Raw genomic sequence first — 26,784 nt, forward strand, 5'->3', positions numbered from 1 at the left:
TAACTGCATACCCAGCATGTCGCTTTCCACTGATGATGTAGCTGCTCCCATCAGTAAACCAGGTCTCTGCGTTGTCTAAAGGGGTATCCTTTAGATCCGGGCGGCTGGAGTAGGTAGCTTCGATAGTTTCCAGGCAATCATGGCGTACCGGTTCCCCTTGATTCCCACTGAGAAAGGAAGCTGGGTTGACAGTGTTAGTTACCACTATTTCTACATCATCTTGTTCTACCATGATGGCTTGATATTTCAGGAACCTTTGTGGGGAGAGCCAGTGCCCACCTTTCACTTCCAGCACCGCAGACACCGTGTGGGATACCAGCACAGTCATTTTCTGACCCAAGGTGAATTTGCGTGCTTCCTGGATGTTTAGCATCACTGCTGCAACAGCTCTGAGGCACCCAAGCCATCCTTTGGCTGCTGTATCTAGCTGCTTAGAGAAATAAGCAACTGCCTGTCGGTATGGGCCCAGGTCCTGTGCTAGTATTCCCAGGGCAATCCCTTGTTAGAAAGAATGGCTTACTCACATCTGGAAGTCCTAGAGCTGGAGCTGACATGAGGGCATCCTTTAGCTGGCTGAAGGCCTGCATGGCCTCCTTTGTCCACTGGAGATCTCTGCTTTCCCTTGTAATGAGCTCATATAGGGGTTTCACGAGCAGCCCGTAATTGTAAATCCACAGTCTGCACCACCCTGTCATCCCCAGAAAAGTCCATAACTCTTTCGCTGTCTGGGGTTTGGGGTTTGGCATATCGCTTCTTTGCGATCTTGCCCCAAAGTTCGTTGCCCAGCACTGACTTCATAGCCCAGATAGATCACTTTCTGTTTCACCACCTGAGCCTTTTTCTTGGATACCCTGTACCCTTGGAGTCACAGGAAGTTTAAGAGGCTTACCGTCCAGGCTGTGCAAGCTTCCTCTGTTCGGGTAGCTATTAGGAGATCATCCACGTACTGCAATAGCTTCCCTTCTCCTGGTGGGGCTTCCCAGGACTCTATGTCTTTTGCGAGCTGTTCTCCGAACAGGGTGGGATTGTTCTTAAATCGGCAACACTGTCCATGTGAGCTGGGTTTTGCACCCACTCTTAGGGCTCTCCCATTTGAATGCAAAAATTTTCTGGCTGGCTTTATGGAGAGGGAGGCAAAAGAAGGCATCCTTTAGATCTAAAACGGTAAACCAAGTTAGCTCTGGTGTTAAGCATGTTAACAGAGTGTTAGGATTCGCTACCATAGGATAGAGATCCTCAGTTATCTTGTTAACAGCCCGTAAATCCTGTACCACCCGGTAAGATCCATCAGGTTTACAGACAGGCAGGATAGGAGTATTGAAATCAGACTGGCACTTTTTAAACAATCCCAACTGTAAGAATTTTTCAATTATTGGGCCAATTCCTTTCCTGTCTTCCCTTTTAAGGGGGTACTGTTTAATTCTAACTGGTTGTTTCCCTTCTTTGAGTTTGATCTGTATTGAGGTTTTGCATTTTTGGCTCTCCCAGGTACATCTGTGGCCCACACTCCTGGGAACACTTGGCTCATTATCTCATCCCTAATTTCCTCTGCAGGGTCTTTGGTTGTTAATATTAGGCTCAGTATTTCTATGTACTGTTGATCGTTTACCTCCAGAATAATTTCCCCATTCGTAAAAGTAATGGTTGTTTGCAATTGTTCCAATAGATCTCTCCCTAAAAGTGCTTTTGGAGAATTGGGTAAATACAGAAACTTGTGAATACCCCATAGTTTCCCAATTTTATATTTCAACAGCTTGCAAAAATAAACTTTTTCAGATTGGCCAGTTGCTCCATGTACCACAATGTAGTCATCCCCCACAGGCATTAAAGCTTTATTTAAAACTGAGTATGCTGCCCCCGTATCAACCAAAAATTCTGTTTCTTTTCCCTTTTCCCTTAGCTTCATTATAACCAGTGGATCTGCTAGGGTGAAATTCCCCGATCCTCTTCAATCTTCTTCAAAGGTCGTTACTTCCTCCCAATCTGTTTCTAGCACACTATTTTAGGAATGTGATGCTCCTTGCCACACAAAAGCTTTAAAACAAAATGTTTCTTGCTTTCCCAGCACTCCGGGCACAGATCTCTGCTTGCTAAATAAATAGAATTGTAATGTCTCCGACTTCTACGAAATCTGCACTGAGCTAAAACCCACAGCCGGTGTGGGGCTGGAATTTTCTTACACCCACACACAAAGCAGGGAGTCCCTTCTATCACTCGTGCAGATAGGACACATGAACAGAAAGAGTCGGGGCTATACTCCTACCATATAACTACTGAGGGATGGGGTAACGACCTCCCTCCCTGCTTAGCCACTGTTGTTTCTATCTCCGTCTCCTAGTTTTAGCTCGCTTCCACCCAAATCTTTCTTTGCACTCTCTCACAGCTCTTTCCTAGCTTTCTTCCCAAACTTCCCAAATCTCAGGTACCAAATGCAACTTTCCACACACAATCTTTAAAATCTCAGGCTCAAAATCAACTTCACTAGGGTACTGCTGGTAGCACTGAGAGCACAGGCTCTGCCGCCTGGCAGAAGAGCAGTACTACCTCCTTTTACAAACTTTACACTGTATCAATACCCATGCAACCTGCCACCCTCCCGTTGAATAAAAAGTTCTGACATATCCACAAGAACAAGCTATTCCACGTACTCTTTCAAACCCTAAATTCTCTGCTGCTGGTTGTTCCTAATCAAGAGCTACTACTCTTCCTGCAGAGGTTCTGTCTATTCTCTCTAAAGGGACCCGTTCGCCATTTCTCTCTATCCAATGTCCTATTGGATTTATAAACTCCCACAAATCTAAACCGAACCACTGAGGGGGAGGGGTTCTCCTAAACTCTCACCCAGCCACGATTCCAAAATCAACAATCAAGCACCACCCCAAACAAATGCTTCAATATTATACACTCAAACAACACACAGTAACACGCACACAGTAACACACAACACACGATTTACAAATGAATAGGTGAGCTAATACACGGCTACATACACATAAAAGCAATCCAGCAACAACTAATATCCACACAGACATATAAACAACACAACAACATTCAAACCAGCTACTAGTAGCAAAAATGTTCACAACACTCACTTGTAATAGCTTCAGGGTCCCGCTTATATTTTCCCAACACAGTAACAAGTTCCTGCAGGACCCCCCCCCCCCCCCCCCCCCCCTTTCTGGAACCACCCGATCCGCTCTCAGGATCACTGGCAGCTGCTCTGTTGGTCAGTGATTCCTCCTTGCCGGCTCCGGTAGCCGGTTGCTTGCAAGCCCCACCTTTACCTCACAGGGACTACATTGTGCGCGGGACGTCTCCTCGCAGCTTACCACGCGTACGACTTACAGGCACCCTAAATGCAAAACATACCGTTTATCCGCAGTTTCAGCAGGTCGTTGTCTGTCCGCCGCAATGAGCGAGCCGAGGGGCGGAGATCCTCCAGGAAAGCCCTGGGGCGCACCTAGGATGTCCGCTCCTCAGCCGATCCTTCAGCCAGACAGAGTTTCTCCTGGCTGCTCGCCAAAATGATGAGCGGGAAAGAGTCCACTACTAGAATAAGTAGTAAAGTAGGTATGCTTTATTCCAGCGCTGGGACGCACAGGGAATAGCTCCTCCAAAACCCTGTGTGCCGACAGCTGCATTCAGCTCGGTATTTATCGGGTTACAAGTTCCATATTCATTAAGTTTCCTAACAAACTCATACATATTCATCACCTAGCCCCACCCAGCCTCGCTTTGTATTAAAATGAGGCCAAAAGTCATTTACATCTACGTTGTGCGTGCGCAGTGTTGTCTGTTGGCTTTGGTAGGGGTCTCCGAGGGTCTTCCTTCGATAAAGTCAGGAGTCTGCCTCATCCTGAACTTTTCACCTTTCCTCCTTGCGCATGCTCTTTATACCCCTGGCCCGAGTTTAAGCTTTGAGACTGGTTTGAGCTAGTTTTGGGTTGAGCACAGGATGTCTGTCTGAGACTCGCACTGCCCTTATCAGTGGTCTCTTTTCTTCCTGCTTTGGTATGCTGACCAAGCTAGATGCATTGTTCCTAACAAACTAATTCTTCTGCTTCCCATCCCCCTGATTCAATAGCATCACGGTTGTCCTGTTGGAACAGTGCTGATCTGCAATGCCTGGAATAATTCTGGAGCAAAGATTAAATATGAAAGTGGAGTTTTGCACCTGCAGCCCATGTAATTCTGTCCCAGATATTGCAGGTTACATACCATTACAGTGTGCTAATGATATCAGTTTTCCACTAATATATAATGGCATTGGAATGTGGCATTAGAAGAATTTGGCATTCTTGAGAAGTGAAACAATGCAAGCATAATGAAGTTAAGTAGTTGTTGGAAGCTAGGATTTTTCATCATGCTTTTCTTTCTCCCAGGGAATTTTCTCCCATTTGTTGCCTAAGAGATGGTAATGATGATACTTGGGAGACAAAAGATGTGGCTGGGAGGAGGAGGAGGACGGGGAAGGGTGCAGCTGACTGCAGTCTCTTAGCTGGGGGGCTTTCCCTTGGAAGTGCAGAGATACTGCAAGATTTTGGCTGGGGCGTCAGGGGGCTGGGCTCAGCTCCTCGCTCTCTTGGTGTCAGGATCAGAGGGGACAGGCGCGGTTTTGGAGCCAGACTGTTGGTGCCCAGAGAATTCCCTGCCACTGCGGAGGTTTTGTCCTTCACTGCTTCTCCTACCATGGGTGAGCTTCTGCTCGCAAGAGCAGCTGTTGAACTGGGACCTTTTCCAACACCCGACCTCACTGGGAAGGGGACCCCAACCCTCTCTCCCCTTCCCAGAGGGAGCGTCTCCCGGCTGTGTGCGGCAGCTGCTTGCAGAAGCCTGGCTGCCACTGCCCAGCCCCGCTGCTTTCTGCCGCTGCTTCGGGTTTTTCGCTACATTTTAACCTGACATCCGCTGCCAGCCCGGACATCCTGCGGCTCCTGGCATGGCTCCGGAGTTTTTGCTACACCTTGTTTGCCACCCTGGGGGTGCCTGCCCTGCCGCTGCTGCTCTGAGGTTCCTGCTAGTGCCCATTTCGCTATCCGGAGGGGCACTGGGACCGGCTGCCCGCCGTGAATTTGTAGAGGAAGCCCCTTTTCCATCTCTCCTGCCAGCTGACCCAGCCATTAACCAGGCGCAGTGAGGGGCCGAGCTGGCGCCACAGCGCCCCCTGCAGGCGCGGGGGAACCATCGCAGGTGCCCTGCCCGGCCGGGAGCCACCAGCGCCCCTGGCGGCCGCGAGCGGAGCTGCACCGAGGGGAAAGGGCCTGCGGCCGGGAGAGGCTGGCGCTGGGTTCCTGGGTTTGTTTGTTTATTGTTGCTGATGTTGTTGTTTGCCTTTTTATTTTTATATATATATAGTAGTAAAGAACTGTTATTCCTTTCCCCATATCTTTGCCTGAAAGCCCCTCAATTTCAAGTTATAATAATTTGGAGGGAAGGGGGTCATATTCTCCATTCCAAAGGAGGTTCCCACCTTCCTTGGCAGACGCCTTTCCTTTTAACCAGGACAGTAGTAAAAAATACTTGAGACTTACTAACAGTTTACCTAAGTGAGATATTCATCGGTTGGTAACTGAGATGGAGAAGAATGTTTGTACTGGTTCATTGAAAGATGACTGTCAGCTTTTTAGGGCAACAGCTATAAAGAGAAAGAAAGGTCATGGGGTATGTTAGAATAGGTCCTTCCAGTAGAGGTTAGACAATAACAATACAGTTGTATGGAAATCTCCAGAGAGTACACATATTTAAGTACAGAGAATCAAAGCTGAAAGGGTGTGTGGTGTAGCCAAGGAAATGGAGACCCTCTTTTATTTGGAACTTAGGCAGATTGGCCTTTCTCCCTTACAGAACAAAGGCTGAAAAAGGAGTGTTGCTCTGTGTGTGTACAGCAGGAGCAGAAGACACGGCGTATACAAAAAGTTCTTCTGCTGCAATTATCGTACTCAGGATGGTGTTACTAGGACAACAGCTGGGTATTCATTCACCATAAACAAACTTAAAGTGGAAATTGGAAGATAATTCCTAACCAGTGTAACAGGTTTTGGAACAGCATCCCATATGATTGAACATAAAAATTCTTCCTGCACCCATGACACAGGTAGTTGCATGCAAGTGCTTGGATGACACAGTGTCTACATGAGGAGGACTTTGGAAGAAATGGTGTTCATCATAATCTTAGGTCTTTCTGCTGATTCACCCAGTAGCATAGACCTACTTTCAATGAGGCAGAAGTACAGGTGTTAGTATTTGTATAGATTTGGTTAAGCAGGTTTTTACAAAGGTATCTTAAGTGTTGTATAGGTGCTTTAATAAAATACTGTGGATATTTCAGGTATCCTTAGCTGCTTATATACTGTCCACAAATTTCAAAACTCTCTTCATAAAGGTGTTCCAGCTTCTTAAATGTTTAATTTTTTTCAGTTAACACCTTTGCTTTTAATTTTGCCCCTCTGCAAATGAATGAGAGAAAGTCAGAACTCTCTGTGCTATTTCAGGCTGTCTATAGTCTCTATCTGGGAGCTGTTTTTTCAGGGAGGGTACAGCAAGGCATGGAAGCCAGCAGCAATATCACTTTAAGTAGCTTTTGCTCTCTACCTTCAGTGACTTCTTCACACTCAACATTGCAGTGCAGTGCTCTTCTATTTGTATTGACTGCTGCAGGAATGTACTTTCTACCACATGAAGGAATTGGTCTTCATCAACCTAATCCCCCTTTTGCAGCAATTTTTCAATTTTTTTTTAATAAAATAGCCTTATGGTGCCAGGCATAGCTGAGGATGAGGATGTAGCTTGACAGCTCTTAGCTATTGACTGATTTTCAAGTGGCTGATACACATTTCCTTTCTTCTCTTATGCCCAGTGCAGTAAATTAAAGAAGTCAGCTAAACTTGCAAGCTTCTGTACACAGAGGTTTTAATGAATAGAAGTATAAGTTGACTGCCATTTCTGTGTTTGCAAAAATCTTCAGGGTAGACTGTTTATATTTTTCTGCTGCCAATTGTTAGCTGTATGCTTTAGCTTCAGTTTTAGTCAGAATATAATTTGATAGTAGGGGAAATTGTCCCTGTCTAGATTAGTGCACAATGGGAAGCATTTTTATGTAGGTCAGGCCACACATGAACAAAGCAGATACACACTGTGTTATTAGTTCTTATCATCAGAAATCCTTGTTAAGAGTCACTTTTGCTACATTTTGTTTGGGTTTGGGCCACTCTTACTGACTGATGACAACTTCAGTTTAAATTAATGTGCTATCATCTGACACTTGTACTGTATTTCTGCATGCCTTTTGGCTAATAGTTCTTTTTAAGCTTTTACTAGAACAGTGAATAGTTTTTAAAGGTTTTTTTTTTTAACATCAGAAAGACTGGTATTGTTTTTTTTTAAAGCTGAATTAATAAAAGTTCAAAAGCAGAGAGTTAAGTTCTCTGCTCAGGATAGTTCATTTTAAACACCCATGTTCCTTATAGGCCCATAAAAGTCAGTGGCAGTATTTTTCTACAAATCAAAGTCAAGTAAATCCAAATCTTATAAATATATTTGGAAACAAATTTGCTTCAGGTACTAGTTACAAAGATGTCTGCAAATCTTGCACCATTATGTAGCTTTAATTCTCTCTTTCTTAAGTCTGGGAGAGCTGGGACCATTTCACCTAGAGAAGAGTAGGTTCAGGGAAGGTCTTATCACTGGATATCAATGCCTGAAGAGAGGGTACAGTGATAGAGCCAGGCTCTTTTCAGTGGTGCCCTGTGAAATGACAAGAGGCGACTGCCACAAACTGAAATATAGGAGGCTTCCTTTGAATGCAAGGAAATAGTTTTTCATGGTGAGTGCTCTAACAAGCTGTCCAGAGGCTGTGGAGTCTCCATGTCTAGAGATATTCAAGCCATCTAGACATGGTCCTGGGCTGCTGGCTGTAGGTGCCCCTGCTTGAGCTGGGCAGTTGTACCAGATGGCCTCCTGAGGCTGGAGGTCCCTTCAAACCTTAACCATTTTATGATGCTATGATCCTAATTCACACATACTTATTTTTCCTTCTTTTTATAGGGAATTTTTGCTTCCATTACTCAAAGATTTTAAACATTATTTAAAATAAATCGCATTTTGATTGTTATGAGTTCATAACTCCAGTAGGCTTACCTCAGGTCCTGATATTGCTTTCAATAAGGATTTTTAATCTGTTTTTTAAAGAGGTTCAAATATGATTTTGTAAGTTTACACTGTTGAAAATCAGTTGTGTTTGTTCTTTGGACGTAAGTTAACATTAGAGTTATATTTTATTTATAAGCTGGTTATCATTGCAGGCAGCAGCTGCAAACTCAGGCCAAGCTGGTCTTGGATGAAAATGGATTGTTGATGGAGCAACTCAAAATTCAACAAGCTAAAGCAAAAGATAGTCACAGACAACACGTTCACGAAGGTAAAAGTACTTGAGTTGCTAGTCATCTGAGCTACACTAAAGATGGTACTGCAGGTTTAGATTTTTGTAGGGGTTTTTGTTTGTTTTCTATTGTCATTTTTTGTTTTGGCAGGCTTGGTGGAGTTTTGGTTTTGGTTAGCTGGGGTTTTCTTTGCGACTTTATATATGCCTAAAAAGCATCCTTGAATGTAGGTAATGTTAATAGGAGATTATGCTCTGCATGTCAACTGATACTGAAAAAAAATGTCGTTATCACCTATTGACACTACAAAAAATACTCCATTCTGACTTACTGCTTCTGAAAAAGTGAGCGCTTTAAGTTAAACAGCAATACAGCCCTTTTCATAATTGAAGAGCACTTTAAACTGAATCAGAATTTTTCAGAGTAAAATGACATTTCAATGAGTTTATAGCCCTGAAAAGAAGTACTCTTGAAGTTCCTGCACTTTTCCGAAACAAGTTGTTGAGACAGCAAAAAGTCAAGTCCAAACTGTTAAAAATTGACAAATCCACTGTTACATAATTTTGTGAACAACTAGGAATTAATGTATTAATGGTTTTGTTGGAGTTTCACAAGTCATTGAATTAGTTCTGCTATACCCAGTTGACGGGTTTTTTTTTCCCTTCCAACAGCTTCGAAGTTGACCAAACAAATAGTAATCTTAGAAGGTAAGAAACAGAGTCAAGAGGAAGAAATAGCAGAGTACCAGAAGCAGCTAGAAACATTGTGTTCTAAATGTGAAGAGCTGAAAGCCAAAATGGATAGCAGAGTAACAGCAGAGGAGCACTTGGCTTTGGTGAATGATTTAAAAAGGTATGAGTTTACATATAGTGCACAGAGAAACATTGGTGCAAGGCACGCACATGAATAGAGCTGCATATGTAGCACTCTGTAGGTAGGAGGCCAGGGGAAACTTCTGCTGGTAATCCAGGAAGGTAACTACCAAAGCACAAAGAAAGGTAAAGAAGTATTTAAAAAATACTGTCTTGGTTTTTAGAGACATTTAAAATGACAAAAAGGAAATCCCAGATCTAGAAACATTGGTAGAAGTGTTCTTACCATAGAGTACATACTGCTAATTGTACCATTTTAAATAGTAGAAGAGGAGGCATTAAAAATACCATTTTTGTCAAATCTATTTGCTTCTATCAATTCTATATATAAAACGTTTTCATTCTTGTGTTCCCATCTTTGGAACATGTCTAAAGGATCCTGAAATTCTAAACTAGAAGTTCTAAGTTTCTCCAGTTGTGACAATATGGAAATTACACAAAACAGCACAACTCAGGAGTGCTGTCATGCAGCACAGAGTGCAGAGTAATGTTTTCATGAAGACATTCTGTAAATTTGTATGCTTTCAAGCTTTGGATAGTGCAGATTACTGCTTTGTGGTACAGTGCCATCCTGAGAAGTTCTCAGACCTTGTATTTTGGTATTGCTAGTAATTTCTTGGGAAAAAAATGAAGGGATTACATCTGGATTACATATTTTGTAATTTAAATAAAGTGTAGTCCAAAGGAATTACTTGAATAATTATCATGATTTTGATATGAGATTGTAATACCTCTGATGTCATCACTTAACATTGAGCATTCTCAGTGTATCTTTTTCAAAACTTCAACATGGGTATCTTCCTGTAACTTAGCATTTTAGTGAAGTAATCTATACATGACACCTGTTGGTTTTTGCAGCTGTTTACAACAGGAGCAGGAGAAAAAGCGCTGCGAGGTGGAAGATGTAATGGGAAAGATAGCATCACTGCAAACTGAAAACAAGAAACTGCTCGTAGAGAAAAATAACTTAATGGCTGACAAGAAGATCCTGGAAAGTGAGATGCAAATGATTCAAAAGACAAACAGGTCTTATCACAGTCTCATTTTCTTGTATAGAAATACTTTTATTTCTAAAAACAACAGAAATACCTGAAAAAATATCATCTAACTTCCCATAATGTGTATTTTCTACCTACTGCAGAAAAAACATGTTTCCTAAACATATCTTTGTCATGTCTTGAGGCCTGGTTGTCATATTTTGCTAACCTTTGTATGTTTTCCTGCTCACTTTTCTGTGTCTATGTGCAAATTAAGAATGTATATTTAATTTAGTAGTTAGCTATAGCAATTAATCATTAGGTGTACTCATCTGAAAAGAAGATGAGTAGACTTACATTATTTGCAGTTAGGTAAGGATAAGACTTACACTATTTGCAGATCTTCTCATGCACCTAGTTGGAGATGAGTTCACAATATTTTAAAAGGTAAAAACAATACTACTGCTCTATATCTTAAGAATTATGAACTTGTAGCCATTGCACAAACTGTTCTTTTGAATCATTGTTACTGTTGTTATTCAGGTAACATATTGTAAAGAAGAAACAGCCCCAAAAATTGGGACATGATACTTTTGGTACTGCAAATATTCTGTGCCAATGCATTTTTAACAGTATGTTTGATTGTTTGAGACTTGTACATGTTGATTTGCACATATGATGCAAGTTTTTTAAGGCCATTATTAATTCCCCATCCGAAGATTTTCCTTTTTCTTTTATAGACGATTAAAGAAGAAAATAGGTCTTTTGCAACTGCAGCTGGAGGAAGCAATGGAAAAAGAAGTTACAGCTCATCACTATCTAACAAACCTTATTGGGCTGGTGGAGAAGATAGCTAAGGAACGAGATCATCTTGTATTTTTGGTAATTACCTTTAAATAATGAATATGCATTAATTGATATTTCACACAATTATCATGCTACTGGCACAAGTTATTGCTAATCTGAATTATCAAAAAATAAAGCTATAATTTCAGTTTAAGGATTTAGTTCTATTTAAGTAGACGTTAGCAAATACAATAGGAGCAGTGAAAGATTTTTTTCTAGAGGAATAATTAAAAGCAACTACCCTTATTTCTGAAGATAACATAATTAAGCCTTAATTCACATGAGCATTAGGGTCTGCAATGGCACATACCAAGTTTAAAAGATTTTTTTTAACCTAGTTTTAGAAGTTGATGTTGAGCTACATGTATTTAAAAATAGCACACAATCGTAAAATTTTAATACTTGTTTTGAGTTTAAGGGTGGACTGTTGTCCTTGAAGTGATCTGTATGGACCTTCTGCTATGAATGCATATGCATATTATTGCTCCTTATTGGTTAGCAGTCATTTTAACAGGCTAATTGAGAGTTTTGGAACAACTTCTGTTTAGTGGAAGTGCCTGGCATGGAGGTTTCTGGGCTTTTTATAAGCCCATTTTGTTTCTTTTACAAGGCATTGGACACAATTTCAGTTTTTCATATTCATACTCTTGTCTTCAAATTGAATCTGAAATCATTTCACAAAACTTTGTTAAAATAAAGCTTCTTTTACTTCTGTTGTTCAGGTGGTAGACAAAGGTTGTCATCAGCTTTGGGTAAAAAGATACAGCAGTTAATTCCTAATTCTAGAAGAGGAACGATGGTGACACAACTCAAATCTTTGTCCACTACAAACTGGACTTCAGGATTGTGAAACTGGGCACAATAAATGTCTCCTAGGAATTGGGGGAACTGATTCTTAGATCTCAATCTCTACTTTTAAATATTAGGCATACCATATTAGAAATATCTTTGCTCAAACCTCTGCCAGTTTCAAGGGCTTGTTTGAGAGCAACTTGCATAATGTGACCCGAAGGATGAGTCTCATGTATAAAAATGGGATCCCTATGTATACATACATATATCTGTAGAAAAAAACCCACAGAATTGGTTGGGTTTAGAGTATGTTTCATTTCAGAATAATACTGTTTCATAGTATTCACAGTCAGTTGACAAATTATTAATGAGCCATTAGGAGAATAATTTCCCTTCAGACTATTGGAGTTCAAAATGGAATTGCTGTGTCTCCCTCAGTGTATGCATTTTGTCTGCCCTGACAAATATAATGATTACATTATTTTAGCTTATTTAGCTTTATTAAAGTAGCTTTGTATACTGCATGGTTGCAGGCCAGATGTTTGGAAAATGAGAATCATGGTGTTCTCAGGAAAATTATAGAAGGCAGTCTACGCTTGGGAAGATTGGAAGAAAAAGTTAAGGTAAGCAGTGTTTCTAAGCTAAATATCTGTTGTGAAATGTTTGAGGTTTTTTAATGAGAAAAGTAGTAAATCTGTGTCAATGTTTTTAGGAAAGACTTATGGATTATCTTTAGAAGTTTTGAAAAAGCAAAATAGATCATCATTATAATTTTCACTAGTATCTTCTTCCATTGTATTTGTGCACTGCATGCCTGCCAGATCATCGCATTTACATCATTACCTGGAGAATTATGACTAGTTGTAATAATACTTAAATATTATTTGTATTTCATTTTTTGCTCTGTAGTGTAACCCAAGTATTCTGTCTTCTACTTTTTTGAGGCTGTACCACTCCTTCAACTTGAAGTCCATTACAATTAGATTTGGAAGAATGAAAAGCATTGTCTCAAGTGTACAGTTACCATCAAGTACTTTCATGTGACCATAGGGTAGAAGGTTTAGAAACTCAGAGGATGTTCAAACATCCAGCCTAGTTAGAGAATACATTATAAGTTATCATTACAACTCCCTAAACAAATAAAAAGCACAGTATGTAATTGCAATATAACAATGAAATAAATTTGAAACATTTATGTTTCAGCATCTTTGGTGCAACCATGATTTCCTTTACTGTAATCTTAAGAAAAGAAAGGAGAAAGATACCTGGCTTATTGATTTCTATAGGTAGAAAGTAATGTATATATTACTTTCAAAAGCTGTTTTGTATTAAGTCAAATTTGTTCAGTTTATCCTAAAGCAGAGAGTCTCTGTATTACACTTTGCCAGTCAAGACCTCCACTGCTATTCCTGCATCAAATGACACAAATGTGCACCACCACTATGATAATGGAGACCAGCTCCTTCTGCACTTTCCTTTTAAGGATTGATACAGTATAGAAATTAGCAACAAATAAATTAAATCGTAAGTTTAAAGAGAGAGCAGTAAGCTGAAAAACAGTTTGAATTTGTAAGGAACCTTCATAAAATACCTGAATGCATGAAACACTATCCTAAAAGATTTACCTAATTATACTGATACAGCCATAAAATGTTTTTAGTTTTTTTCACCCTCATTCATGTCTGGCTCCCCTACTAAGACAGTGGCTTGTATTCTTGTTAAATATGGATTTTCTGCAATGTAATAGATCTGTGACTACTGTAAGGGATAGAGAAGGGGTTGGCATAAAATAAAGAACATTTACATGTAGTGAATTTTTAAGTGCAAACCCAAATTAAAAAAATCTTCAACCCATCAACTCTTAATGGAAATTAGAAAAAAGCCTGTAAATAAAGTTCTATTTCATTTCTATTTAGCAAAAGTAAGACTAATCTACTTGCAAAACATTTTCATTCTTTATTTTTGTCAGTAAAGCAGAGGGTTTAAATAGTCACACAGCACCTACAAACACCATATGCTCTTTGGTTATCGTATTAATGGATACATTAATATATTTTAGCTTTGCTAAAAGCTAGTATAATTTTTTCTTTGCTGCTTTAGGAAATCACAAATTGGGTAACTGTCCTGTATATTGAGTTTTGGGATAAACCTCTTATGAGGTATTTGAGTGTTATCTGTCTCCAGTGATAATAGTACTTAAAACGCATGAATTCTTCTGAAAAGAAGACACAGTTATTGATAATGTGTTAGGCTATTTCTTATCTTAGAAAAGGTTATTTTGTTTTGGCTTTTAGCTATCTTCTGATATTTCCACAAGACAAAAGATAAGAAATACAAATTATACATATGAAGTAGAGCATAGAGTCCTCAGGTTATGAGGAGAGAAAAGTTTCTAGCCTACAGCTTTGAGTTACTGACAGACTCCCACTGTAGGCACTTGTATTTTCAATATTTTAGACATAACTACGTATACTTATATTTGCCTGTTGCAGAGTTTGTTGCCTTGTATCTCAGGAACAAGCTCATCCAAAACTGTTACAGGTCAAATGCAACCATGTGTGTCTAAAAACGTTTTTCTGGGGCTTCTTTCACCTCACTGCACATCTTTCTTGATGGAAGGAAAGAAGGAAGGCTAGGTGGGCCAGCCATTCTCCACTGGAAGCACATGGCACACACTTCCCTCTGAAGTCAGGTCATTTGTGCCTTGTGCATAAAACTGGATCTGGTCTTCTGATACAGAGTTCTCCCTTTTAATTAATTGTTTTGGAGAAAGTAAATTAACAAAATTCTGTGGCTTTTGTTTTTCATTGAGAAATCTCAAATCAAGATTTGGCAGATCTGTTACCTAAGACAAAAATCTTAAGCTAAGTAACAGATTATTGCTAAACTAAAACCCCAAACTACGTCCATATTTATATACATAGCTTTATGACATTTTAAACTGTATATACTGAAGTTATATTGGAAATTAAAAGTAATTCTTTTTATAAATACCCATTTTTAGTTTGGGATTTGGATATTACTGTAAACAAACTTTATAAACTCATTCACTGTGCAAAACATTTTGTAGGCTACCAGTATAACCACATGAAATGTAGAGAGTGATAGAGCAGAATCAAATAAGCTGAATACAAAATAAATCAATTTTGTCCAGGAACTGTGTTAAGGAAACAAAATTTAGTTTGGTATTTTAGTTCTGAAATCATTTTTAGGTTTATTTCTACTGACTTATGTCAGATAATTTTTCAGGCAGATGGAATCATGGAAGGTGTTAAAGCTTACTTGAAAACTGTTCTTTAGTTGGCCCTCTAGGATTCAACAGTTGTAGAGCAGAACAGTTCATGCAACTTTATTTCCCTTTGACATCAGAAAATATTTGACTCAGACCTGAAGCAGCTTATAAATGGAACTTGGTTTGGTTTTTCGAACAGTGATACACAGAACATTTCCAATCTCCATCTGTTTCTAAAAACAGTGACAATGTATTTAACAGGATTTTTTTAAACAATAACTAACCTTCAAATATTTGTTTTATTAACAGTTAATGAGATGGTGGTCAAAAACCCATCTGTAACTTCAGAATCAGGTGATAGTAACCACCATCCTTTCAGTAAAAGGAAAAACACAGTACCATGTTGCAATTTTGCCAAGCACAAGTTATTGTGCTTTAACAGAAATACATACATGGCATATTATATGGATTTTTAACAGTCTATAGAGGTCAAAGTTTGTGTTCAGTTAAAAATTTATCAATTGCTAAAACACTACATACTGTATTTATGAAGAGGAGTCACAAATTTCCATGGCAGATGCACTAAGCCATATATGACACATACACTTAGAAGGAAACAAAACACACACACCACCTTTTGAATCACTAGTAAACAGACCCCAAGAGGGAGGGAACCAAAGTAAAGAAATCCAAGCAGCCATACCAGTATACTGAGTGCTTGCTTGCATAGCTTGGAAAAGAGCTCTTGATCCAGCAGACGACTCTGAGCCCTCTTGCTAGCCATTCAGGTGAAGGGAGGGGTGATTTGCAGGCAATTTACAAAAGGCTCTAGGGAGGGCAAGCTTCTCAAAGCACAGTGAACAGGAGTGGGCAAGCAGGGGCATGGCAGTCTGTGAGGGCATGGAACGGCAGTTTGCTCAGCAGTTAGCAAAGGCAGGGTTGCCACCACCCTCCTGGTGGTGGGTTGTGTCTTTTTTTTTTCCCCTCTCTTTTTTCCTAGTAATTGTTTTCAAATTATCAAAAGCCATTGCTAGTAAAAGCGTACTAACAAACAGAATCCTCCAAGAAGTATGCAGCTGTCCAGACCTCTGGCTGCAGAGAATGTCTGAGCCTGGTGGTAGTATCAGAGGATAGTGCAAAAGACACCTGCGTGCAGTGTGAACAGGTGAATGATCTGCTCTGGTGGCAGAGCTTAAGGAAGAAGTAGAAAGGCTAAGGACTATTAGGGAAAGTGAAAGAGAAATAGACTGGCGGAGTTACACCCTTCCAACCCTTAGAGAAGCCCTGCAGGAATCAGAGGAGCCCCATCCCATGCTTCTTACCATCAGGCAGAAGTAGGAAATGTAGTAGAGGGGGGAGAATGGAAATGGGCCCACACTCAGGGCAGTAATAAAATTCCCTCCTGGCCCCCATCACTTCCCAGGTGCCCTTACAGAATAGGTACAAGGTCCTATTGAGATTGAGAGGGTCAGGTGGATGACACTGAAGAAAATAATCTGCCCAGAGAGCCTCCCGATTATACTTCGTCTGCCAGACAGATCACAACCTCTTGTATTAAGAAGAAAAGAAGGGTAGTTGTAGTAGGTGACTCCTTTCTGAGAGGAACAGAAGGACCTGTATGTCAATCAGACCCATCCCACAGGGAAGTCTGCTGGCTCCCTGGGGTCCAGGTATGGGATATCACCAGGAGACTCCCTGAGCTAATTCAGCCCTCGGATTATTACCCACTGCTGGTTGTCCAGGCTGGCAAGTGATGAGGTTGACAAGAAGGGCACCAGGGTAATTAAAAAGGACTTCAAGGCTCTGGGTTGATTGGTTGATGGGGCAGAAGCATTGTGGTGTTCTGCTCAGTTCTTTCAGTAGCAAGGATGAATGATGAAAGGAATGGGAAAGCCCACATTATCAATGAATGGCTTAAGGGCTAGTGCCATCAGCAGAATTTGTGGGGTTTTGATCATAGGGCAGCTTTGACAGCACCTGGCCTGCTGGAGCCAGATGGGCTCCATCTATCTAACAAGGGCAAAAGGATTCTAGCACATGAATTGGTGGGTTTGATTGGGAGGGCTTTAAACCAGGTTTGAAGGGGAAGGGGATGCAACCAGGCTCTCCAGAAACAAGCCCAAGGGTGGCAAGCCAGAGTCAGCCCAGCTGAAGTGCATGTACACTAACACACACAGCATGGGTAACAAATAAGAGGAGCTGGAGGCCTTGGTACAGCAGCAAAGCTGTGCCACAGTTGCCATCACAGAAATGTTGTGGGATGACTCGCATAACTGGAGTGCTGCAATGGATGGCTACAAGCTCTTCAGAAGAGACAGGCAAGGGAGAAGAGGTGGAAGCATGGCTCTGGATATTGGGGAGGCTCTCAACACCATGGAACTTGAGATTACTGACAATAAGGTTGAGTACCTATGAGTAAGAATCATGGGGAAGGCCAAGAAAGCCAACATCTTGGTGGGAGTCTGTTATAGACCACCCAACCAGGCTGAAGAGGTGCATGTGTTATTCTTCGAGCAGCTGGAGGATGTTTCAAGCTTGCCAGCACTTGTTCTTGTAGGTAACTAACCTGCCAGGTATCTGCTGGGAACTCAACACAGCAGAGAAGAGGCAATCTAGGAGGTTCTTAGTGTGTATGGAGGATTGCTTCTTCTTGTAGCTGGTGAGCAAGTTTAGTAGGGGTGGGGCCCTTTTAGACCTGCTGTTTACAAACAGAGAAGGGCTGGTGGGAGATGTGATGGTTAGGGACCGCTGGGGAAGTGACCATGAAATAATAGTTTTCAGTATACAGTGAAACAAGGAGGGGCATTAACAAGACTTCCACCCTGGACTTCCAGAGGGCAGACTTCAGCCTATTCAAGAGACTGATTTGGAGAGTTCTTTGGGAAGCAGCCCTTAAAAACAAGGAGTCCAGCAAGGATGGACATACTTCAAGAAAGAAGTCTTGAAGGCACAGGAACAGACTGTCCCTATGTGCCAAAAGATGAGCTGGCCTGGATGGGCAAGGAGCTTTTCAAGGAACTAAGGGGAAAAAAAGGGTGTATCACCTTTGGAAAGAGAGGCAGGTAACTCAGGAAATGTTTAAGGATATCGCTAGGTGATGTAGGAAAAAAATTAGAGAGGCAAAATCCCAATTAGAACTTAATCTGGCCATTTCTATGAAGGATAATAAAAAATATTTTTGTAAATATATTACTGGCAAAAGGAGGGGCAAGGAAAACCTCCATATTTTATTGGATGCAGGGAGGAAAAGGCAGAGGTACATAACACCTTTTTTCCTCAATTTTCAGCACTAAGACAGGTTGCTCTCAGGACAACTGTCCTCCTGAGTTGGTAGATGGGGACAGGGAGCAGAATAGCCCCCCAGTAATCTAGGAGGAAGCAGTCAGAGATCTGCTGAGCAATTTAGATGCTCACAAGTCTATGGGACCAGATGGATCCATCCTAGGGTGATGAGGGAACTGGCAGATGAGTCTGTGAAGCTGCTCTCCATATATCATCAATCCTGACTCACCAGGGAGGGCCCAGATGACTAAGCTGGCCAATGAATTTGTAAGGTGGCCAAAGAATTTGAGGAAGCCTGTTCTCAAGAAGGGCTGGAAGGAGGATCTGGGTAACTCCAGGCCTGTCAGCCTGACCTCGGTGCCCAGCAAGATTATGGAACAGATCATCCTGAGTGCCATCACACAGCACCTACAGGATGGCCTGGGGACCAGACCCAACCAGCATGGCTTTAGAAGGGGCAGGTCACGCCTGACCAACCTGATCTCCTTTTATGACCAGGTGACCCACATGGTGGATGCAGGGAAGGCTGAGGATACTGGCTACCTGGACTTCATCAAAGCCTTTGACACCATCTCCCACAGCATGCCCCTGGAAAAGCTGGCAGCCCACAGCTTGGACAGGTGCATTCTTCACTGGGTTAAGAACTGGCTGGATGGCCGGGCCCAGAGAGCGGTGGTGAATGGTGCTGCATCCAGTTGGGAGCCAGTCACTAGTGGTGTCCCCCCAGGGATCAGTGTTGAGGCCAGTCCTGTTTAGTATCTTCCATGATGATCTGGATGAGGGGATTGAGTCCACCATAAGCAGATTTACAGATGACGCCAAGCTGGGTGCGAGTGTCCATCTGCTGGTAGGAGGTAGGAGGGCTCTGCAGAGGGACCTGGACAGGTTGGATAGATGGGCTGAATACAACAATGTGAGATTTAACAAGTCCAGGTGCTGAGTCCTTCACTTGGCCACAATAACCCCCTGCAGGCTGGGAACGGAGTGGCTGGACAGTGGCCAGGCAGAAAGAAACCTGGGGGTACTGGTCAACAGCAGCTGGACATGAGCCAGCAGTGTACCCACGTGGCCAAGAAGGCCAATGGCATCCTGGTCTGTATAAGGAACACTGTGGCCAGCAGGACGAGGGACGTCATTCTTCCCCTGTACTTGGCACTGGTGAGGCTGCACCTTGAGCATTGTGTCCAGTTCTGGGCCCCTCAATTTAGGAAGGACATTGAGATGCTCAAAAGTGTCCAGAGGATGGCAACACAGCTGGTGAAGGGTCTGGAACACAAGTCCTGTGAGGAGCAGCTGAGGGAGCTGGGGTTGTTTAGCCTGGGAAAAAGGAGGCTCAGGGGAGACCTTATCACTCTGTACACATCCCTGACAGGAGATTGTAGTCAGGTGGAGGTTGGTCTCTTCTCCCAGGCAATCAGTGACAGGACAAGAGGACACAGCCTTAAGCTGCACCAGGGGAGGTTTAGGCTGGGCATTAGGAAAAAATTCTTCACAGTAGGAGTGATGGGGCATTGGCATGGGCTGCCCAGGGAGGTAGTAGAGTCACCATCCTTGGAGCTGTTTAAGAGAAGACTGGATATGGCACTCAGTGCCATGATTTAGTTCATAAGGTGAGGTTAGGTCATCATCTCAAAGGTCTTTTCCAAGCTAGTTTAGTCTGTGATTCTGTAAACTGAGAGATACTGATTCAGTGCCATGGTCAGCATGATAACCTGAGCCAGTACTTTGGCTGGGGGTCTCTTTGTACTTCCATAATTGTAATTACCAAGCATATTTATGATCCATGGCAAGAATTAGAGGAAGCAAATTTTTCTGGTATTAAAACTACTTCTTTACAGTCAGAATTCCACACTGTTTTCTCTTTTAATATGAGCTTGGACATAATGTTTGTCTCATCAGGGAGTCCTTCAACTTCATGCAAAAGGGACAGATCACACAGGAAAATCTGTGGTTTTTATGAAGTATTTTAGTCAAACATCTAGTATAAATTCTGTGAAAACAATCCAAGATTTTGGACATAGAACCGTGAGCAGTAAATCTCTGGTAACAGAATTTGCACTCCAGTTCATCATTAGACACCTTTTCCTTTCCTTCACTGCGTTATAATCTTTAAATTATGCACACACTGTTAAAAAAATAATTTAGATTACAACAAGTTCATTGATTCTGAATCTCTATTTGATAATAATTTTGTTAGTCATGAGGTTTTAGTAAAAACAGAAACAACCTTTGTACTGAAGATACCTACCATCTAGCATCTCCTACTGTAACTGCCCTCATTTTCATGCAAGTTTACTAGTTCAGCCTTAATTTTTTTTCTGCCATTTTGCTACCTATTGCATTTAGAGTACAAAATTGTCATTAGTGAAGAGAAAGCAATAAAGATTTATTCCTAACACTTCCTGCCTGATCACTGAGGAGCTGTGTATTTCAGAACTACGTGTACTCATTGCGCAACTTCGTGTCTGTATAACCGGTTGCTGATGCCAGCACACTTGAAGGAGACAATGTTCCTATTACCAGTGTTCCATTTAATACTAGATTATTTCTTGTCAAAGGTCATGTACAGACAATTCTCTTATACCTTTGGACATACAGTTTTGAAGATTCTCCAGTATAAATCCTTTCCCTTTTTATTGCTTTCCCAACTATTTACTGTTCATCTCTGTGCCAATATCAATCTGCAAATAAGGAAGCTTATTTACTCTAGCACATAATACTACATATTAACTTTTTCCAAAAATATTAATATTTTTCCCAAAATATTGATTTTGTTGGCTTTTGAATTTAAAAGTTTCTACAGTTTTCCCACATCTTTTTCACTGAGAATAGAGGAAGTATTTTTCCCCTATTAACACCACAGTACTGTCTGACAAAACTTTCACTAAACCTTCTGAATATATAGGCTGTCACTTTTCAGTTGTCCCAGTCCAGTTGTTCTGGGAAGGCTATAAATACAAGCACTGTCATCTTCTACTACTAAGGAGGAAACCCCCATGTATGACTTTTTTACACAGCCCTGAAGATAATTGTCAGTGATCTTAAAATATTTTAGAAGTTTTTAGGTGCCATGGGAGAAAATTGGCACACAGTAAAAATTCATCAGTACTTCCATTACAGGGCTGTTCTGTGAGGATCAGAATTATAACATTTTCTATAGAGAAGTGGGACAGTTTTCTTCAGATGGTACTTTGCTCTCTTTTGAAAGGGACAATACTAATTTTACTGGTAAACAATGGGAGAAAATGCAATTGACAGAAAATATCTTTCTTACTTCAACAAATGACCAGATCATTGCATGTATCATAGCCAGCAGCTTGTTTGTAGAAATAATGTTTTGTTGGCTGTTTATTCAGAGTTCTCCAACTTTCAGCTTGTAATTCAGTACAAAAGGTGTAACAGAACTATGGTGATGAAGAGGATACCTTCCTGAAACGACTTTAGAAGAGTGTAAATTATGTCCTCTTCAGTACCAGCACCTGCATCCATGATCATTCCTCATCTTGCTTACTATGTACATTGGATGCCGTGACCTTGGCCATGGCATGCCCTATCCAGCTCTAGAGGAAAATATTATGACTTCGAGCTATGTGTTAATATCCTCATCCTGAAAACTGTCATCTCAACCAGTCCGTTTGCTGCTACTTGCTTCACTTCAGAAAACATTAATAGGTTGTCTTTAACAATTCAAAGGTAATAGCCTGCTTTGAAGGCTCTCTAAGTGCCAGCAGCTACACGTCAGTGTGTCCAGAACCAGCCCGACCTGCCCAGGCTGCATTTTACACAGACTTAATTATAATCCCTCCATAGAGGCAAGATCAGAACTATGTATCACTCATATCTAGTTTCAGACTATAATAATATGGCCGTAAGGAAAAGGTACACTTTTGCCCTTTGATTTTGCAGCCAGCAAAGACTCAGCTTCAGTTGGCAAAGGTAGAGCAGGAGTGCAGAGCCAACAGAGGCAGCTGTGGGATATGGAGGAGCCAGAGGCCTGAAGCATCTGAGGCAGAGTGCAGCTTAAAACACAGACCTCAGCTTAGAACACAGACCGCCCGGTAGCTGAATAGTCAGTGACCACCTGATGAAAAACGGGGTTTCACCAATGCTACACTTCACCAGCCCTTTTTCGTGATAAAATTGAGAGAGGAACTTTTCTCTTGTTCTTTGAAATTATTATGGGCTTCTCACCTACAGAGGGCATTTCAGGTCCTGCACCCCAAGCTGGACCTGTGTAGTGGGGTTCAGTTCGAAGCTGGGCAGAAACACCAATTTAGTGTAGTGGTTTGGCTCAAAATATCCCCCACTTAATTATTCTCCCTCTATGAGATAAGGATTAGAAGAAAGCAAAGCAGGCATAAACCTTAATCAGTTGCAGTACAAAGGAAGTTTTATTACTAATAGAATTAAAAGTAAAGAGAAATAACAAGAAATTAAAGCAAACCCCCTCCCCCTTTCCAGCACTTTCCTCCTTTTACCCAACTCACACAAAGGGTAACATGGGATGTTAGTCAGTGTTGCAGTTCTTGATAAGTCTCTTTCATATGCTTAAGGGAAAAAGGTTTTTTTTCAGCTCCACATGGTTTCCAAACTGCCACCAACAGCAGACCCGCCCGGAAAGAAACAATCTGCTGTGATGTAAAACATCTCTTCCATGAAAAATCTCACAGTTCCTTCACACTGCCAAACATAGGCCATCACATGGGGTTATTAATCTTTTTAAGGATGAGTTACTTTGGCCTGAACACAAAGGCTTTTTTTCGCCACAAGTCGCTAAAAAGCCTCTCAGTGCTTCTTTGTAGCCTGGCATAGGCACTCTTCATAATTTCCATAGGCCACACGTGAACTTTTCATCCCCCCATGTACTTCAAATGGATCAAGGAGACAAACAGTTTGTGATGTTACAGTTTCTTACCACGGCCTGCAGAAAGCTTTTTAAGCTACGTGCGAGAATCGCGGCACCGCCCTCTTTTCTCCCGTCGCCATGCTCAGCTTCGTCTCACGGGACTCATTTTATCTTTCTCTCTGACTCTGAAGCCGCCACGTTGAAGAGTGTTCTTGTTCGGGCTTTACGGTGGAGAAAGCCTCGCTCCCTTTGTGCTGCTGGCTGCGTGGTGTCCTCTTCAGTTCAGCGCGGAGTGTGCTGGCTGCAGACAGGAGGCTCCGCCGGCTCCCGCTGGCTCCGCCGGCCCCGCCGGCCCCGAACGGAGAGGAGAAGGACCCGCCGGTGCCAGGGAGCCGCGCCGGATGGGTTTAGCTGTGTGGCACTCCATGGCTGGTTTAGCTGTGTGGCAGTCCATGGCTGGCTTTAACTCTGTGGCAGTCCATGGCTGGGTTTAGCTCTGTGGCAGTCCATGGCTGGTTTTAGCTGCGTGGCAGTCCATGGCTGGCTTTAGCTCTGTGGCAGTCCATGGCTGGCTTTAGCTCTGTGGCAGTCCATGGCTGGTTTTAGCTGTGTGGCAGTCCATGGCTGGTTTTAGCTCTGTGGCAGTCCATGGCTGGCTTTAGCTCTGTGGCACTCCATGGCTGGCTTTAGCTGCGTGGCAGTCCATGGCTGGTTTTAGCTGCCTGCGGCTCTGGGACAATTCCCCCCAGTGACCCAGGGTCCGTGCCGCAGCGCTGGGAAAAGGGGAGAGGGCAGGGGCCCCGGCCCAGCCCGGCGGGGCCCGGAGGCTCCGAGACCCCCCCCCTCCCGCAGGAGAGCTGGAATGAAAGGCAATTCCCGCCATTCCGTGTGGTTTAAATATGTAAATTGTGAGAAGCGTCATTAGTCTAAAAGACTGTCCATTAACTCAGGTTCAACCCACTACAACCTGACAGATGCTGGAGCTTCTGACAGAGGGGAAAGTTCAGCTGTTTCCTTATACTCTGCACTTCTTCTAGGCTGGCTCTGACCAACCTTCTGTTCAGAAGGAACTTGTTTGCCTTTAGCCTTCCATAGCATTACTCTGCATTTTGAAGACTTCTCTGGGAATCTATAAAGTTGAGTGATGTGACTGGTTAACTTGCAGGCTTCTTATTCTATTAGAACTGTCAGGGAAAAGTTAGGATAAAAACCCTATGTAAGTCAACCTTAAGTATTGAATCACTAATATTCTAGGTAAATATTATTATCTATTATTGTCCTATTACTTCTAGAAAATTAAACTCCACAGTGACACATTTTGCAAGAGCCAGAAAGGAAACAGTTTGTGGAAAGGATTATATAGCCTTATTTACAGCACGTCTAAAAATGCCTTTTTAAAAATTCCTCTAAAAGGCAAACTCAAATCTTTCTCCCCCATTTCAGATTAAGATAAAACCTTAGTGATTAGCACCTGAGAGAAAATGTTGTATTAGCAAGACATAAATAGCAGTATTTTCAAAGCTTCACTAAATTAGCTTACGGTTTTATTAAAGGCAGTGTTTCCATCCCAAAACTCTGTTCTATAGCCTGTAGGAAACATCATACTCTGCAGAGAAAATAACAGTTTTAGCCTTCTGTTTGTAATCATGAGACTAAAAATTAATATTGGATTTTGGTATTGTCAAGACCAGCAGCATCTAGAAATGTGTAACAATACACAAACAATATTTTTCAGTTTCTTGTGTGCTTATGCAATTTAATGGAGATGTTATGTCAGAAAGCAAAGTTACTTTGTACAAAAATTGTTTTCTTTTTTTTGAGATGACACCAATCATTAGTTATCATTTAGTTGTTAGAGCCATTGATCAAAAAATCACTTGTGCTTCACTGGACAGAAGGACTGTTATGTGAAGCAACAAGCAAAGCTATTCTTTTCTTCCTCTTAGTATTAAGATTAAACAACTAACAAAACAGAAACACTTTTTCTTGGTATGTACTGATATGTACTGTTCAGCAAGTGGTGAGCTGTAAAATGTAGCTTTGCATCTTGGAAAACAAACCTTTTTTTGCGGGTAATTCTGTTCACTATAAAACAAACATACAGTATGGTATTCATTGTACACACTAGTTTTATATGCAGAACAAAATGAAGTGTAATACCTTCCAATTAACAAATAGGTTAAAAAAATCCCATAATGCAACCTACCTGACATAATTAAGCAAGGCAGCATTGATGTAAAGATTAAACTGAAAATCAGTATCTCTAGCTGTTTCTTTTGTTGGTAATGATTTGTCCTTATTTCTCCCATAATCCCATTTTTTTCTATTAACTTAATCCTTATAGGTATATAAAAAGAAAGCAGCTGGGAAGCTTGGAGATATCAGTCTTAAGATGACTGAGCAGGAGAAAGAATTTTCCAGGAAGACTGCTCAGTATGAGCAAGAAAAGAAGCACCTGCAGCATCTGCTGCAGGACAAACAGGAAACCCTCAATGAAGTACTGGAGCAAAACAGGTGAGTGGGGCACAGCCAGGAGCAATCCAAGTAGGTCCAACAGGTAAAGGGACAAGGGAGAGCACCTGCACACAGCCACCAGTGCTCACTTTCCAGCAGAGTCTCGCGTGGTATGTTCCAGGTTGCTTTACTCACTCATTTTAGCTATACTGAAAATGCTGAAACCCTGCTCATAGTTCCCAGCTCCAGGAAACATCTTTTGAAGGAGGAATTTCTTCTAGATGGCTACTGCTGTTTTTAAGACTTCTTTAGAAGGATATCAATCTGAGAGAATCTTCGATAATTTGAAAGGATTCTATAAATCAAGATATATGTTAATTTATGTAATAGCACCTTCTGCTAATGAACACTTTCCCATTCACACCCCTGAACAGTTTTCAGAATAGTAGGGTATTAAGGGAATCTAATGAGAAAGATCTGTTCTGTTCTGAATCTATCTTACTGACCTATTAATAAGTGACTTAGATTGGCTATATGCAAAATGAAGAGAAGAAAATATAATTTAACAGATTTATAGAAGATTATGACTGCAGTGTTGAAATATCCTTTGAATATAGAGTCCTTTAAGGCTGTTTTTTCCCTCTGACAGTGGAAAGCTTCATAGCACATTCACATTATCAGCATAAAGGAAAAACTGTTTTACAACTGAAAAAAATAAAGCAGTCATTTCTCAAGTCATCACTGCCATTGTGAAATAATAGATTTAAATAGATTTTGACAGACAATAGAAAAAAAAAGGCTTGGTATCATCTACCTTTATATCAGCACAGTTCCTCGGTTACTTTATACAGTGCAATTAAACAGGTGTAAGTAGCAGAGTTGTACAATGAACACTCCATTAATCTCTGAAATTTACATTAAAAACCAGATTGAACGGATCCACATTTCTCTGGAAATAGTTATTTAGGATTTTTAACTAATTAAGTGCCTTTCATATTGCTAGGCTCATGTTACAATTTTTTACTGTCGAGAACAGCAATTAAATAAAGAGGATTTTTTTTCAACATAGGATAGACCATAGTTTGAAGTCCCAAAATATGGATCG

At 41.4% G+C, this 26,784-nt stretch overlaps 1 protein-coding gene across 3 annotated transcripts in view; it reads left to right on the plus strand.

The window, feature by feature from the left end:
- Positions 1–26,784, plus strand: part of CEP89 (centrosomal protein 89) — a 54,269-nt gene that overhangs the window by 18,920 nt on the left and 8,565 nt on the right. For all 3 annotated transcript variants that reach the window (XM_069027292.1, XM_069027291.1, XM_069027290.1), the window contains exons 13-18: positions 8,305–8,416; positions 9,050–9,230; positions 10,109–10,276; positions 10,968–11,109; positions 12,399–12,488; positions 25,570–25,739. In XM_069027292.1, coding sequence (XP_068883393.1) covers positions 8,305–8,416; positions 9,050–9,230; positions 10,109–10,276; positions 10,968–11,109; positions 12,399–12,488; positions 25,570–25,739 — 863 coding nt within the window. The remainder of the gene's footprint in view (positions 1–8,304; positions 8,417–9,049; positions 9,231–10,108; positions 10,277–10,967; positions 11,110–12,398; positions 12,489–25,569; positions 25,740–26,784) is intronic.

This window comes from Aphelocoma coerulescens, chromosome 11 (genome assembly GCF_041296385.1).
Source record: "Aphelocoma coerulescens isolate FSJ_1873_10779 chromosome 11, UR_Acoe_1.0, whole genome shotgun sequence".
NCBI classification, from domain to species: domain Eukaryota; kingdom Metazoa; phylum Chordata; class Aves; order Passeriformes; family Corvidae; genus Aphelocoma; species Aphelocoma coerulescens.